Genomic DNA, 15,146 nt, shown 5'->3' with positions numbered 1-15,146 from the left:
ATTCTTAATCAGATTCTGGTTTATAGGTATATTACCAAGTTCATGTGCAAGTTAATGACTCAAACCATTACGGTGTTTGGATTTCATGCGCTGTTTTTCGCAGAAGGGAAAGCATAGCAACTGCTTTCGTGTGTTGGTTTTTGGTGAGAAATCCCAGGTCGTACTAGCTTTGTGTTTTCTCAAAGATACACATAACTGTGAGGGGCGCCTGGCTGGCTCAGTTAGTACAGCGTGTGACTCTTGATCTCAGGGTTGTGAGTTCAAGGCACGGTGCCTTCTTAAAAAAAAATTGTAAAAGAAATACATCAATGTGAACCCAGGTTTACAGATTTGCTAAGGCCGTGCCATCCAGTGTCAGCTGGTGTCCAGGCCAAACAGATGATGGTGATAGTGATGATTAAACCAATACATGTAAGGTACTTTGCTGATTGACAAAAGCCCTTTATTTTCTTAGTCTTCACGAATTTCCTGTGAGCAATTAGTATTATTTGTTTGTTTTTTTTTTTTTAACATTTATTTACTTTTGAGAGAGCACAAGCGGGGGAGGGGCAGAGAGAGAGGGAGACACAGAATCCGAAGCGGGCTCCAGCACAGAGCCCGACACGGGGCTCGAACTCACGAACCGTGAAATCAGGACCTGAGCCGAAGTCAGACGCTTAACCGACTGAGCCGCCCAGGCGCCCCTCAATTAGTATTCTTTCTATTTAAAATACGTGCAGGGGCGCCTGGATGCCTCAGTCGGCTCAGGTCATGATCTCACAGTTCGTGAGCTCGAGCCCCACGCTGGGCTCTGCCCTGCTTGGGATTCTTCTCTCCCTTTCCCTCTGCCCCTCCAGCCTGCTCGTGCGCTTACACGCACACGCGCTCTCTCAAAATACATAAACGTTTAAAACATAAAATAAAATATATGGAAAGCAGGGCCCAGAGTTTACATAACTTGCCTTTCGCTCCCCAGCTCAGAAGTGACAGAGCTAGATTTCCACAATAGGTTTATTTACTCTCAGTCCAGGACTATTTGTACATCACGCTCCGGGACGGGTGGTCATTCTCTGTCACTTTCGCCTAGTAGGAGAGCCCATGAAGATTTGCCGTTCGCATCTGCCTGGCCTTCTCCCATTCCTGGGGCTTGGTTTGCGTCTTTAAGATTTTGGCCTGCAATTCGAGCACCTGCCACCAGATGGAAGGAATGGTCTGTTAAGGAAGACAGAGCAGGCATTAAAATGGCTGTTTGTGGGGGTGCCTGGGTGGCTCAGTCGGTTGAGCGTCCGACTTGGTCTCAGGTCATGATCTCACAGTTTGCGAGTTCGAGCCCCGCGTCGGGCTCTGTGCTGACAGCTCGGAGCCTGGAGCCTGCTTCACATTCTGTGTCTTCCTGTCTCTCGACCCCTCCCCTGCTCATGCTCTCTCTCTGTCTCTCAATAATAAATAAACGTTAAAAAAAAAAAATTTAAATGGCTGTTTGTGGTCAGTCATTAACTTATCCCTGTTCCCAGTTTAGGGGATTATTTGTATAGATAATGCCCTCTGTCTTCATTCGGATCTCTGCCCCCATTATCTTAGTGACTGACTTAGCAGGATTTCTTTTTTACTGCTGCCTTTTGTCCCAAGACGATTTGTCATACCTTCGGCCCTCTTTGGCTGAGCTGAAAAGCCTTCGTTCCTCTCACCTTGCCCTCGCATCTTCAAATAATTGCCCCTCTCCTGGAGTGCCTCGGGGACGGGTGTTCCTGCCTTCTGTTCCTCTGTTCAATCCACCCTGCATAATTCAGCCAAATTAATGTTTGGGAAATGCCACTTTTTAACTTGTCCTCCAGAAATTTCCCTCTCCATTATCTAAGGATTCGTCTGGGGTTAAGGCGCGCCACATTCTGACCCTGTCTTATCTTCTGTGCTTAAAATACATACACCTTGCCTTGGTTCCTGCTGTCGGTGTATCCTATCCATCTTCAACACCTCCTTCAAATTCTAATTTCTTTATTCATTGCGTCAACAGATGTGTTTGGATGTGTTACCACGTGTCAAGCACTGTTTTAGGACCTAAGGATTCATAGTGGAATAAGGCAGGCAAAGTCTCTGTTCTCGTGGGACTTAGATTCTAGAGGGAGAGTCAGGCGTCCCCTTCCCGCAAAGCAGCCCCCTAATCCTCCACCCCCCAGTACTCCCTTCTTCAATCTCAGAACACTTTTTTTTTTTTTAATTTTAAAGTATGATATCGCATTCTACCCAAACTGATGCATACATGTGAGCGTTGCTGTCCCGCGAGGTGCCTTTGGGAGCTATGACGCTCTGATGCCATAGGACTTGTTCAGTACACGTAGAGCACTTTTCTTTAGGAACACCATCCAGAGCCTGCAGTATATTCACCTAAATATCCTCAGCTGTGGCAGATGCTCACCCTTTGAGGATGCATTGGAGTTTTCAAAACAGCCTCGCGTCTCCTGGCCGGGTAAATTAGCTAAGTGACGGTGTGTGACACAGGGAAGGAGACTGGTTTTCTGACAGCTCAAAACTGGGCTCTTGAAGGAGCTACCTAAAGAGGAATCCAGAAACATCAGAAGAAGTGACAGCAGCCCTGAAGTAAGGTCACATCCTACCTTGAAGGATAGCGCTCATTTGAAAATACCAGTTCTGGTCATTTTGCCGGAAGACATTAATTGCAGTATCTATAGTCCTGCCTGGTGGCGTTTACCGCCTGATGAATTCGCAGCTTGCATTTTTGCTTGTTTGTTTTTCCTCTTCTCCCAATTAAACGATACGTCCCTTAGGAGTAAGAAGTTTGGTTCTGTTTTTCGTATCCCCCACAATACGATCTTTGCACATAATCGGTGATCGGTAATAATATGTTGATTGATGAGACAGAAATACAGGTAGTAAAGCATTAGTTGATATTGTTAGTGTCAGTATCCACTGTAACAATATCCTGGCTGTTTACGATTTTGCAAATCAAGTTCACGTGTGGGGGGGGGGGTAGTACCATTCGGTGTTTTTATTGTATGCGAGAGGGTCTCCTAAAGTGAGATCCTCTTTCTGCTTGTAAAGCTAACATTGGTATTAATGTAAATGAAATCGTTTGCCTTTGATTTGTTTGCTTAAACCTCTAATGGAGATTGATTGTGTTACGATATTAGAAGGACTTAGGACTGGCTCTAGACTATTTGGAGTACAGTATCCTGTGTTAGTTTAGAAAGTTCGGGAGGTGAAAACATTAACCCTTGTTTCCATTTCTTTCCAGAACCTTTGTTTCATTTTGCCACAATTTTTGTACCAGTTCTTCTGTGGATTCTCACAACAGGTTTGTTTCCCTAGTTGTTATAATGTAGTTGACATTGGCTATTAATAAATTACCTTTTTATGTATTGGACTGTAGAGAGGTATGTTCAAAGTCAAATGATTTTTTTAATTTTTTTTCTTCTTTGATTCAACAGTTGATCTTCTTGGCCCGGCTTTTGACAATAGCAAACGTTTATATCTTTGCTTTAGTGATGTTCTTATTATTAACTATCTTTTTGAAAGTTATTTGGTATGTCCTGTTGGAGTTGAGATAACCTTGAGAGTTTTCCTTTTATTTTATTTTTTTTAAGATTTTATTTGTAAGTCATCTCTATACCCCATGTGTGGCTCGAACTCACAACCCCAAGATGAAGAGTCACATGCTTTTCTAACCGAGCCAGCCAAGCGCCCCGAGAGTATTTCTTTTAATCAGTATAAACCATGTTTTCCAATAATCCTAAAATAGTAGAGTTTAATACTTTATCGAACAAAACCTCACCCCTTTGTAGCCTCTCAGATTGATTTTCTAGAAAAACGATCCTTAAACTGGCCAAGAAGCTGTGATCCCTGGATAAAGCCTTGGATTGCTTGAGCGTCTCTACATTTTTTGCCCTTTGTTCTTTGCCGAACGTCTGTTACATAAAGACTATGCTCTGTGTTATTTTGACCCGTAAGCGGCAGGATGGGCATGCACATTTGTAGTTTTAACCACCAAAATGGATTTTGTGTTGCTTCTCGTGGAAGTATAGCCAAACACAGGAGCTGTAATACTCACTGAGAAATTTTGTGGTTAATCTATAAGCAATTCCATGATTTGGCCAAGTTGAGATGCTCCTAACATCACCACAGGTATTAGAGGACCAAGTTTCTAAATTTCAAGGCATGCTTCATTCCTCCTGGTAGGAAGCAATGTGGTTTTGGTTTGGGTTTTTTTTTTTTAATTTCTTGGCGGTATTTTTAATTTTTTTTAATGCTTATTTTATTTTTGGGAGAGAGACAGAGCGTGAGCAGGGGAGGGGCAGAGAGAGAGAGGGAGACACAGAATCCGAAACAGACTCCGGACTCCGAGCCGTCAGCACAGAGCCCGACGTGGGGCTCGAACTCACGGACCGTGACCTGAGCCGAAGTCGGATGCTTAACTGACCTTGCCACCCAGGCACCGGGGCAGTATTTTTAAAACAGTGTATCCTTCTGAATAGGAAGTGACCGCTCTCTTTCCCTAGAACTTGCCTCCTCTTCGTTAGGTGACCTGTCTCTTGCATCAGCCTTCTTGTATCCAAGACTAACAGTATTAGTTACAGTTTTCTAAATTTCTGATGAAGCTGCTTTGTCTGAACATTCAGATCACTGCTGACCACATGTTTCTAATCCCTCGCGTCCTTGGATGAACGCAAGTGTTAAAAAGACATTTCAGATTTTGTAGCAAAGCCCTAAAGGGAAATTGGCTTAACCTGGTTAAAACGCTGTTGTTAATTTTTCAAACTCAAAGGGTGTTGCTTTGCCGTCCTTTGTTATCTCATGTACAAGTTGTGTGAAGGAAGGACTTCTTCCTTCCAAAGCCAGCTGAGATTCGGACCCTGGTCTGTCCAGGGTCTGCTTAGGTGACCTTAGCTCTTCAGCTCTCCACGGGAGGTGGCGTTTGGTTTTCTCAGTTGCTCAGATGGTAGGTTCGTTCGCTTGACGAATATCTCTTGAGTGTCTCCTGTGTGCCAGGCTGAGTGCTGGCGATATAACAGTGATCAAAACCAAGTCTTACACCCCAGCAGAGCCTGCAGTATAGCATTAGGGGAGAGACTAAAGTCATCCAAGTATGTCAGGTACTGATAAAGACCCTGAAGGAAAAAGTAAAGCATTATGAATGGGCAGAGGATGACTGCAGAAGTCTGCTATTTCAGAGAAGATGATCTGGAAAGTTCTCTCTGAGGTGACATTTGGGTGGAGAGCTGAAGGAGCGGAGGGAGGGAGCTAGCAGACGTTTTAGAGAAAAAGTGGATCGGGTCAAAAGATCTCTCCAAGGCGGCGGCCTGTTTGCAATATCTTTATTTTTTACTTTGACCTTGTGCTAGTGCTGGATGTAGCAACCGTTTTTGCAAATGTGGTTGTTGTTTTTTTGGTTTTAAGTTTGTTTGTTTGTTTGTTTGTTTGTTTAGAGAGAAATAGAACTAGCAGGGAAGGCAGAGGGAGGGTGGGGGGGACAGAGGATCCAAGGCCAGTTCTGGATCACAGAGCCAGCACAGAGCCCGAGGCGGGGCTTGAACTCACACACTGTGAGGTCATGACCTGGGCCAAAACCAGGAGTCAGAAGCTTAACCAACTGTGCTGCCCAGACGCCCTAATCGTACTTAGGTTTGGAGTGCCTACAGGTAGTAAGCCTTTTCCAACTCGGGTCCACATCCCATGTTCTCCACGACCCTAGAACTTGGAGAGCAGGATTATAGAGAATGTAGAAATGGGACCAGGATTCAGATTCTTCAAGCAAAAAGCAACCCTTTCTTTTTTCTTAGCGTTTGTTTATTTTTGAGAGAGAGAAAGCACGTGCATGAAAGCAAAGGAGAGGCGGAGAGGGAGAGAGAGAATCCCAAGCAGGCTCTGCACTGACGGCAGAGAGCCGGATGTGGGGCTCCAACTCAGGAACCACAAGATCGTGACCTGAGCCAAAGTCCGACACTTAACCGACCGAGCCACCCACGCGCCCCAAAAAGCAGCTCTTTTCTTTAGCAAAGATAATACTGGTCTTTTTCCTTTGTGAAAAGAAAACATTTATAAGAGGTTTAATAAGAAAGTATTATCAACTAAACCTGTTGGGTTTTTTGAGGGCATTCTGTCTCCTAATTATCCATCTAAGAATTACCGTTATCTCTCAGGTAACATGGAAGTATCGTAGTGGAACAAAAAGAGATTGATGCTTCTTTTGTTTGAGTGAAATTCAAGACCAAATTGCATACCAGGCCATCTTCCTGTTTGTTTGTTATCGTTGTTTTAGTTTTCTCATTAGTGAAAATGGGGTGGTTTCCGATGAAAACATGGTATTGTGTCCCAACAAACTAATCCTCTCCCTTGAGAATTAAAAGGAACAAAACACCTATTTGGAGGTACTTTTTAATTCGTTAGATAATTTTTGCTGTGTGGAAACCTTCGTGTATTCTGTGTAGGAGCCGTATTTTTAATGTCGTTGAGAACGTTGCATGCGTTTTCTTGCATGGTCTCTACTGCGGGCCAGAGTTCAGGTCCCTTCCCCTGGGCTCCCTTAGTTCCTTGCACACTCACCACTCTGCCTCCCCCTCTAGAACTTGAGCTCCTTGGCAGGGAAGGCATGACTCTTCTCTATCCTCAGTACTTGTCACTTAGTAAGCACTCAGCAAGTGTTTTTGAAGTCAACTAATAAACGAACTAACGTTCTAGTCAAGTTGTTCCCAACCCTTTTGAATCAGCCGCCCCTATTGTGACAGTAATTGTATCTTTAGTAGCCGTTGATTGAAAAATGCCTAATTCTGTTCATTTGTGTCACTAACATTTAAATGCATTTTATTAATCACAAAACATTTATATGTGGGAACATACATATGAATATAGGATCTCCCTTATTCGGGCCACATGGTTATATGACAACATTTAGTACTTTGTAGAAACCTGTGGAACTCAATATAGTAAAGCGAGGGTCATAGCATACCTTAATTTTCTTTCCATTAAAAAAAAAGATCCACGGTGTCAGATCAGTCCTTTATATATGTGTGTGTTATAACTTCCAATCTCTCCTGCTTCGTTCATTTAATATTTATTGAATGTTTTCTGTACGCCAAGTTCTGTTCTAGGGGCTCAGTATTGTCAAGACCACCAGCCAAAGACCACCAGGAACACCCCTGTAGTTGATCATATTAGGTTTACTACTCCATGCCGAAGGAAGAGTGTGCACCGTGAAGAATGGTGGGGCCTCTCAGGAAGAGAATATTAGAAAAGGCTTAGAAGATTGGGGTTGGCGCACCCGGCTGGCTCAGTAGAGCACGTGCCTCTTGATCTTGAGGTCATGAGTTCGAGCCCCATGCTGGTTGCAGAGATTACTTAAAATCTTAAAAGGGGGGGGGGGGTTGGGTTTGAATTAGGTCATTGGGGAAGGGTGTGGGTGGGGAGGCTTGCTCTAGATTGGGTGCTGTCACTAAGTGGGGGTAATTTTGTGACTAAGCATTTTAGTAAATCTTACCCAGGAGGTTAACTTTGTCATTTGGACAATATTCATATTCTGTGCTCAGTGTGACTACGGAGAGGTCGTGTTCTTGTCTTGAGCCATCGTGGTCTCAGAATAGCGAAATGCTGAGTCACAGAATTACCCCCACACTAGAATTTAAGCTCTATGTGGGCAGGGATTTTTATGTTTTTTTATTATTTTTTTTTTTTAATTTTTTTTTTCAATGTTCATTTATTTTTGGGACAGAGAGAGACAGAGCATGAACGGGGGAGGGGCAGAGAGAGAGGGAGACACAGAATCGGAAACAGGCTCCAGGCTCCGAGCCATCAGCCCAGAGCCCGACGCGGGGCTCGAACTCACGGGCCGCGCGAGATCGTGACCTGGCTGAAGTCGGACGCCCAACCGACTGCGCCACCCAGGCGCCCCGCAGGGATTTTTATTTACTTTATTGTCAGCTATAGCCTGAGAAAAGCCGGGCAGCCTCGTCTGGTGCTGCTGTTCTGTGAAGTTATTCATGCTCCTGGCACTATTCTGCGACCTGGCAGAATAACCTTGTCTGGTGGTGGTGGTGGTGGTGTTGTTGTTGTTGTTCCCGTGTTGTTGTTGTCCTGGCACTCGAGCTTCTGGATGGCAGGGGGCTGCCTAGTGTGATGACAGAGACAATAAAACTAACAAATTTATAACATTGGATAAAAGGCGATTAGTGCTATAGGAAAATAAAAAACAGGATAAAGGGGGAAATGCGTCCATGAGGGAGGGAATGGCAAGGTAAGTCCAGATCGGCCTCTCTGAGAAAGTGACATTTGAGCTGATCTTTGTGAGTGAGGGAGTCATCCGGGAGGCTGTCGAAAGGAAAAGTGTTCCGGGCAGGTGCAACAGTTCAAAGGAAGTCCAAAGTCGGGAGTGTGTCTGACATGTTGGAGGTAGAGTGACGGAGGCATTATTGGTGGAGTGGAGTGAGCAAGAACTGGGAGAAACACGACACGCAGCCAGACAGGTAGAAGAAGCCAGAACAAGTGGGGACTGTATAGCCACCCCTTCGCAGGAACCCTTCCCCCCCCCCCTTTTTTTTTTTAAACTTTCAGAGATCAAGGAATCCACTGGAGAGTCTGAACAAAACAATGACTTGATTTGACTTATTTTCTAACAGAACTACTCAGGCCATTGTGTTGAGAATAGACGGTAGGTTAAAGGCAAAGCAGGGAGCCATTTAGGAAGCTTGCAGGGTGGTAACTGTGGAGGTGCTGAGACGTGATCTGGTTCTGAACGTATTTAAAGGCAGAGCCAGCAAACACTTCTTAGTTGATTCGATGTGGGCTGTGAAAAAGAGAAGAGTCGAGGATGAATCCGAGATTCTGGTTGTGATTAATACCCCAGGTTTAGTTGCCCTTTGCTGACATGAGGGAGACTTCAAGAGGGGCAGGTTTGAGGTGAGGGCAGGTCAGGAGTTGAGTTCAGGAGGTGTCAAGTGGGCAGCTGGATACACGGGGGCTTGTCTGGGCCAAACATAAATATTCGGGAATGTTCAGCGAATGGATGGTATTAAAACCACAGGGCTGATGGGATCACCTAGAGAGTGAGTAGGAGGTTCCAAACAGTGAGTGCTGGAACACTCCCAACAGAGGGCTCGGGAAGACTAGGAGACAGAAAAAATGGCGGGGGTGCCTGGGTGGCTCCGTCGGTTAAGTGTCCGACTTCGGCTTAGGTCATGATCTCACGGTTCGTGTGTTTGAGCCCCGCATCGGGCTCTGTGCTGACAGCTCAGAGCCTGGAGCCTGCTTCGGATTCTGGGTCTCCCTCTCTCTCTCTGCCCCTCCCTAACTCGTGCTCTGTCTCTGTCGCGTGCATTCTCAAAAATGAATAAACATTAAAAAGAAGAAGAAGTGGCTATGGAGGTAGGAGAATCACTGATTTCAAAATATTTCTTGAGCACCTAGGCGGATACTAGGGTTGCAGACATTATGGGGGCTCCTCACTGAGGTAGAGAACATAAGAGAAAGCAGATTTAAGGGGAAAGTTAATGAGTTTGGTTTTAGACATTATGAGTTGCAGGTGCCTATGGACAGCCAGCACAAAGTTGGAAATTTTGGTCTGGAGCCTGGGAAAGTCATGCCTGTATACGCATATTTAGCTTTGTTTTTGCAAATACATTTAGAATCCATAGTAAATGGCCACATTCACTGTCATAAATATAGCCTGGAGAAGGTGATAGCGATCTTTGAAACCATGTAAAAATGGGTGCCTGGGTGGCTCAGTCAGTTAAGCATCTGACTTCGGCTCAGGTCCTGATCTCGCGGTTCGTGAGTTCGAGCCCCGCATCGGGCTTGCTGCTGTCAGCGCAGGGCCTGCTTGGGATCCTTTGTCCTCCTCCCTCTCTCTGCCCCTCCCTCATTCGCATGCGTGCGCTCTCTCTCTCGAAAATAAATAAACATTCAAAAAATATATTTTTTCAAATAAAACCTTGTAAAATATTAATGACAGAACCACTGTGACACAGGCTGGCCACTGCCTATGCTTAGTTTCCTGAGGGGCTCCAGGCTTATACTTAATTGGCAACGACAAATCTCAAAATCTATTCGTAAATATCTGTTAGAAATAGAGCTGTTGGGGAGCCTGGGTGACTCAGTCGGTTAAGCGTCCAACTTCAGCTCAGGTCATGATCTCACGGTCTGTGAGTTCGAGCCCCACGTTGGGCTCTGTGCTGACAGCTCAGAGCCTGGAGCCTGCTTCAGATTCTTGGTCTCCCTCTCTCTGCCCCTCCCCTGCTCACGCTCTGTCTCTCTCTCCTTGAAAATAAACATTAAAAAAAACAAAAAGGGAGATAGAGCCGATAGCATGGAAACATCCTGAATAAGATCCTTTGTAAAGGGAGGGTATATGAATATGATCTAGCACAGCATGTTTCTTTTCTGTAGTTATCAGAGAGACCTTATTTATGAACTTCCTTTACTATCACAAAAAAGAAAACGTGAAAGGATCCTCTCTTGTTTTTGCTTGTGATTTTTTTTTTTTTCCCCAAACACCTACATTTCTTTTTCTTCTGTCGTTTGTCATTTCAGCCGCTGTACGATGCCGCTTACCTTACAATGTACAACATCTGCTTCACATCCTTGCCCATCCTGGCCTACAGCCTACTGGAACAGCACATCAACATTGACACCCTGGCCTCGGATCCCCGACTGTATATGTAAGTGGAACATAGAGTTAAAAACCACTTCAGGCCCTCAAAACCGTGGGTTTCCTTTCCTCTGCAGGTAGGAAGGACGCAGCGGCCCCCCTGGTACCATTCAGCCGGGAGATAGATGGCCTGTGTCCTGGGTGTAGGTACCATCCTGGGATGCGTGTGAACCACTCAGTTTCATCTTCGGTAAAATACGGGTGATGGCAGCGTTTTTTGCGAGGAGTAAAGGAGGGACTGCATGTAATAAGACATGTGCACACAGTGCCTGGCACACAGGAAGCTCTCAGGGGGATGGTAGCTATTAATCTGACTCTGACACCCTCCCCCACCATAGCTTCAGGCCTGTGCTGCGCGCTTTCATGCATTAAGAATGTTGAAAACCCGAAGGAAGCTGCTGAGTGAGTACAAACTATTTTCAGGGTTTCCGTGGAGTTTCAGTGAGGGAACTGCAGGAGTATAGCCCGGGAGTTACCGCGCGGTTTCCTGTAGAGGCTACACTTGCTCACATCCACGTGAATGGGCTCCGTGCGTACCTGTGGCCCAGCACAAAATGCCGCCCTCCCCCTCGCCTGCGGTCACAAGACCCCGACCTCAGCCTGTGACTGTCGGTGTGGATCGCTCCGATCCTTCCTTCGGAACCGCGCAGCACGTTCCAGGTTTCACCCTCGGGGATGTAGTGACTCGGGGCACTTCCCAAACGCCGTGACCTGAAACGAGACATAATGTGGCTAATTTCCGTGTGTTCAAGAGAAATTTAAATAGGAAACCGTAGGTCTGTAGAGGGAAGAGGGACAGTACATCGGCCGCCTCCCAGCATGGCAGGTGCTCAGGCCTGAGCTGCTGGGCGGCTGCTCCCCAAATCTCCATTCTCTCTCATGTTCTCGTGCTTGTCGGCGATCGTGTTGGGAGTTTCCAGCAGCCTCGTCGTTCATCTGAGTGCAGCTGGAAGGCCTCGCCTCTCCCCCAGCATACCATGATGCCCCTGCCCTTCTTCCCACGGGGCGTAATGTAACTCCGGGAGACAGTCTAGAAAGACAGGATCCGCTCAGTGACACTCGCAGAAGCCTCACTGGCTGGCACTTGCCGGGCACACGCTGCAGGCATCTTTAGGAAGGTGCCTTCCCTGTGGCTCCCAGTTGCCTTGAGAATGTGACTTATTGTCTGTGGCGAGAGCTTGTTTCTAAGAAGCAGCCCCCTCTGTCCTCCTGCAGTATTTCTAGGGCAAACAGCAACACGTTGCTCTATGCACCCCCCGAATTTCACATTCCTTCGTACACCTGGAAACGCTAGCAGGGAAAAGGTGCACGACCGCCGTGTTTTCGGGAAGCCCCACGGTGCTCAGTACCAAGCGGACAAGGATCAGTTGTGTTTCCATTATGAAGCTGTTCCTTATTCAAGACGGCCAGGTGACATTCTGGGTAGTATTGCAACAGGTGTGCCATTTGAGTGATTAGCTACCTTTTTGATAAATGTGAAGAGCAGTTTGAAATAGAAGCCGGAAGAATTCCATGCATAAACCCATCCTCTTTCTGCAGCTCTGCTCCATGAGAATTAGTAGCCGTATTTGACGTTCTGACGTGCACTGAGAAGATTGTGTTATTTTTTTTAATTTTTTTTTTTTTTTACATTTATTTATTTTTGAGAAACAAAGTGTGAGCGGCGGAGGGCAGAGAGAGAGGGAGACACAGAATCCGAAGCAGGCTCCAGGCTCCGAGCTGTCAGCACAGAGCCCAACGCGGGGTTCGAACCCACGAACCGCGAGATCATGACCCGAGCCAAAGTCGGACGCTCAACCTACTGAACCACCCAGGCGCCCCGAAGATTGTATTTTAACAGATTTTAAGGTTTTGATCCACCTGCTGTTTATGAAACCTTATGTGACTTGCGGCGCCTGGGTGGCTCAGTCGGTTAAGCGTCCGACTCTTGATTTCAGCTCGGGTCGTGATCTCATGGACGTCACATCGAGTCTGTATCTGGCCTCGCGCTGGGCCCAGAGCCGCCTTGAGATCCTCTCTTGCTCTTCCCCTCCCTGCCCCCCCCTTCAAAAAAAAAAAAAAACCAGAAAAACCTTATTTGACTCATTTGCAAAAAATATAAGGGACACACCAAGACCTAAAAAGTTTAAATTCCCAAGAGGAATGCTACTACACTAGTAGTTTTAAACTTTATTGACATTGGAGTCGCCTGGGGCGCTTTAAAATTATCCTAATGCCCAGGTTACACCTCATGCCAGTGAAGCCAGAACGAGGGTGGGAGTGAGGCATCAGTGTTTTTAAAGATCCCCACGTGATTCCAAGGTGCATCACCGTTGGGGAACCATTATGATACTCCTTTTGAGGCTCATCTGTGAATGAGACTGACAAAAATACCTATCCCGCGTGGTTTTTATGTGGATAAAGATGGACAATGTAGGGGCACTTGGGTAGCTCGGTTGAGTGTCTGACTTCAACCCAGGTCATGATCTCGCGGTTGGTGAGTTCGAGCCCCGTGCCGGGCTTTGTGCTGACAGCACAGAGTCTGTTTGGGTCTCCCTCTCCCGCTCCCACTCCCCTGCTCGTGCACGCATGCTCTCTCGCTCAAAGATCAATAAACATTTTTTAAAAATGGACAATGTATGTAAAACTCTTAACCCAGCTTCCTGACACGAAAGAAGTAGTCAGTGAACGGGAGCTAATTATTATTGGTGAGGTTGTTGTTGTCAGTGGCCAGAATTTTAACTTGGCACTCTGTTTACTCGCTGCCTTAGTCAGGAGGCGATTGCAGGGAGGTAGACCTGTGGCTCCGCATGGCCCTCCGGTCCTCCAGGGATAGCGCCCTGCATTACAACAGGGTCATCACACCTGTGTGCCTTTCGATGTGGCCTTGAAGAGACAGCCTCCGGAGGTTCATTACCCTGTGCCTTTTCCCATTTGCCAACAGGAAAATCTCTGACAATGCCATGCTCCAGTTGGGGCCCTTCTTATATTGGACGTTTCTGGCTGCATTTGAAGGGACAGTGTTCTTCTTTGGGACCTACTTTCTCTTTCAGACTTCATCCCTGGAAGAAAATGCAAAGGTAAAAAAAAATATATATGTTCCATCTGTTGGTATTGTAAGCATGGCTTATCTTTTGTCTATCGGCACTGGATTTCTCATACACGTAATCTAGCTCTAATCATTTTGCCAACTTTTTCTTAAGGTGTAGTCTTTAGTTCCCACAACTTTTTTAGAACGATAGAAGTGTTGAAGTAAGCCGCCTCCTGTGCGCATGGCTAACTAGAGACCTTGTGTACAAACCTTCTAGAAGCTTAACTTGGCTGTAATTTTTAATAGCTGAACAGAGTTTTTAGTACTTCAGCATTTGGACCCCTATACCTTTCCTGATGTTTTCTTTTTAAGGAAACTCAACCCCCAACGTGGGGCTCGAACTCAGGACCTCAAGATCAGGAGTCACATGGTCTACTGACTGAGCCAGCCAGAGGCCGCAAGACTTCGCAAAGCAGGGGCAAAGTCTGGCCCCACTCGGTTCTTGTTTATAGCGGCCTTTCGTGCTTAGAGTTGAAGGGGGTAGCCCCCGTATCTTTACAATATTCGCCCAATAGTTGAAGAGTGGGAATCCCTTTCTCTTCCTCCTTCCCTTCCACATGGGAGCACAGTGTTTTCCAGAAAGGCTACACTAATCCCACCAGTGCCTTCCTGGCAAGCGACTACATAAGTCAGCACCTGCGTGGGGGTGGTTTTTCCCTGGCTTGTGTTCTAGGAAAGAACTGCTGATGGGGTGAGGTCTTCTCACAGCCACACGGTGAATGTCGAGCCCAGCGCTTCACATGTGCTTTCGCTACGTTCGTTCGATTCCTGGGCTTCCTCTTCAATGGTCACTCATTCTTTATCATGTAGAGCGAAGCTAAGGTTCAAAATGAATTTACCGAGTACGGTGACTGTGTCCACAACCTGCACAGTCAGCATCTGTTAGGGAAGTAATGGGCTCAAGGAATTTGAATGATACTTTGAAGTTAGGTACTACATACACACAAAACCTTTCTAATTTGGACTAACAGAAGGCAGTTTAATAGGAGTCCCTTAAAATTATTAATCACTGGGAGCACCTGGTTGACTCAGTCAGTAGAGCATGGGACTCTTGGTCATGAGTTCGAGCCCCAGGTTGGACATAGAGATCGCTTTAGAAAAATGGTAAATCACCAAGTAACTGCTGGAGAAATAGAGATCTAGGACTTTAGAGTAGGCACACGTAGCCCTTGTCAAGGAGAGTACCTTCCTAAATCTCTGTAGGCCAATCCCTTGAGCTTTGCCCACCAGTACGAAGGGATCACATCACACGATTTCTCAGTTCGCCGTAGCTTTACGGCTGCTTCTGTGACGTTCACGTTGTATTTTAGTTTCATCTGGCACATAAATTCTAAAGAGCTGACTGTTTCTGAAAAAGAGTTGGCCGCAAAGTAGGTGGGTACTCTCCTGCGGTCCTGGTGCCACGTTTCATTTGCTCAGCAGACTTTGGGTGGAGCGCAGGGAGCT

At 46.2% G+C, this 15,146-nt stretch overlaps 1 protein-coding gene across 11 annotated transcripts in view; it reads left to right on the top strand.

The window, feature by feature from the left end:
* The window catches only part of ATP11C (ATPase phospholipid transporting 11C), a 171,261-nt gene that overhangs the window by 138,071 nt on the left and 18,044 nt on the right, over positions 1-15,146 (top strand). For all 11 annotated transcript variants that reach the window (XM_032592225.1, XM_032592221.1, XM_032592216.1 and 8 more), the window contains 3 exons: positions 3,233-3,292; positions 10,513-10,640; positions 13,554-13,689. In XM_032592225.1, the coding sequence (XP_032448116.1) occupies positions 3,233-3,292; positions 10,513-10,640; positions 13,554-13,689 (324 nt within the window). The remainder of the gene's footprint in view (positions 1-3,232; positions 3,293-10,512; positions 10,641-13,553; positions 13,690-15,146) is intronic.

This window comes from Lynx canadensis, chromosome X (assembly GCF_007474595.2).
Source record: "Lynx canadensis isolate LIC74 chromosome X, mLynCan4.pri.v2, whole genome shotgun sequence".
Taxonomy (NCBI): Eukaryota; Metazoa; Chordata; class Mammalia; order Carnivora; family Felidae; genus Lynx; species Lynx canadensis.
Note: the sequence above shows the minus strand (reverse complement) of the source record. Positions and strands in the feature narration are given on the sequence as shown.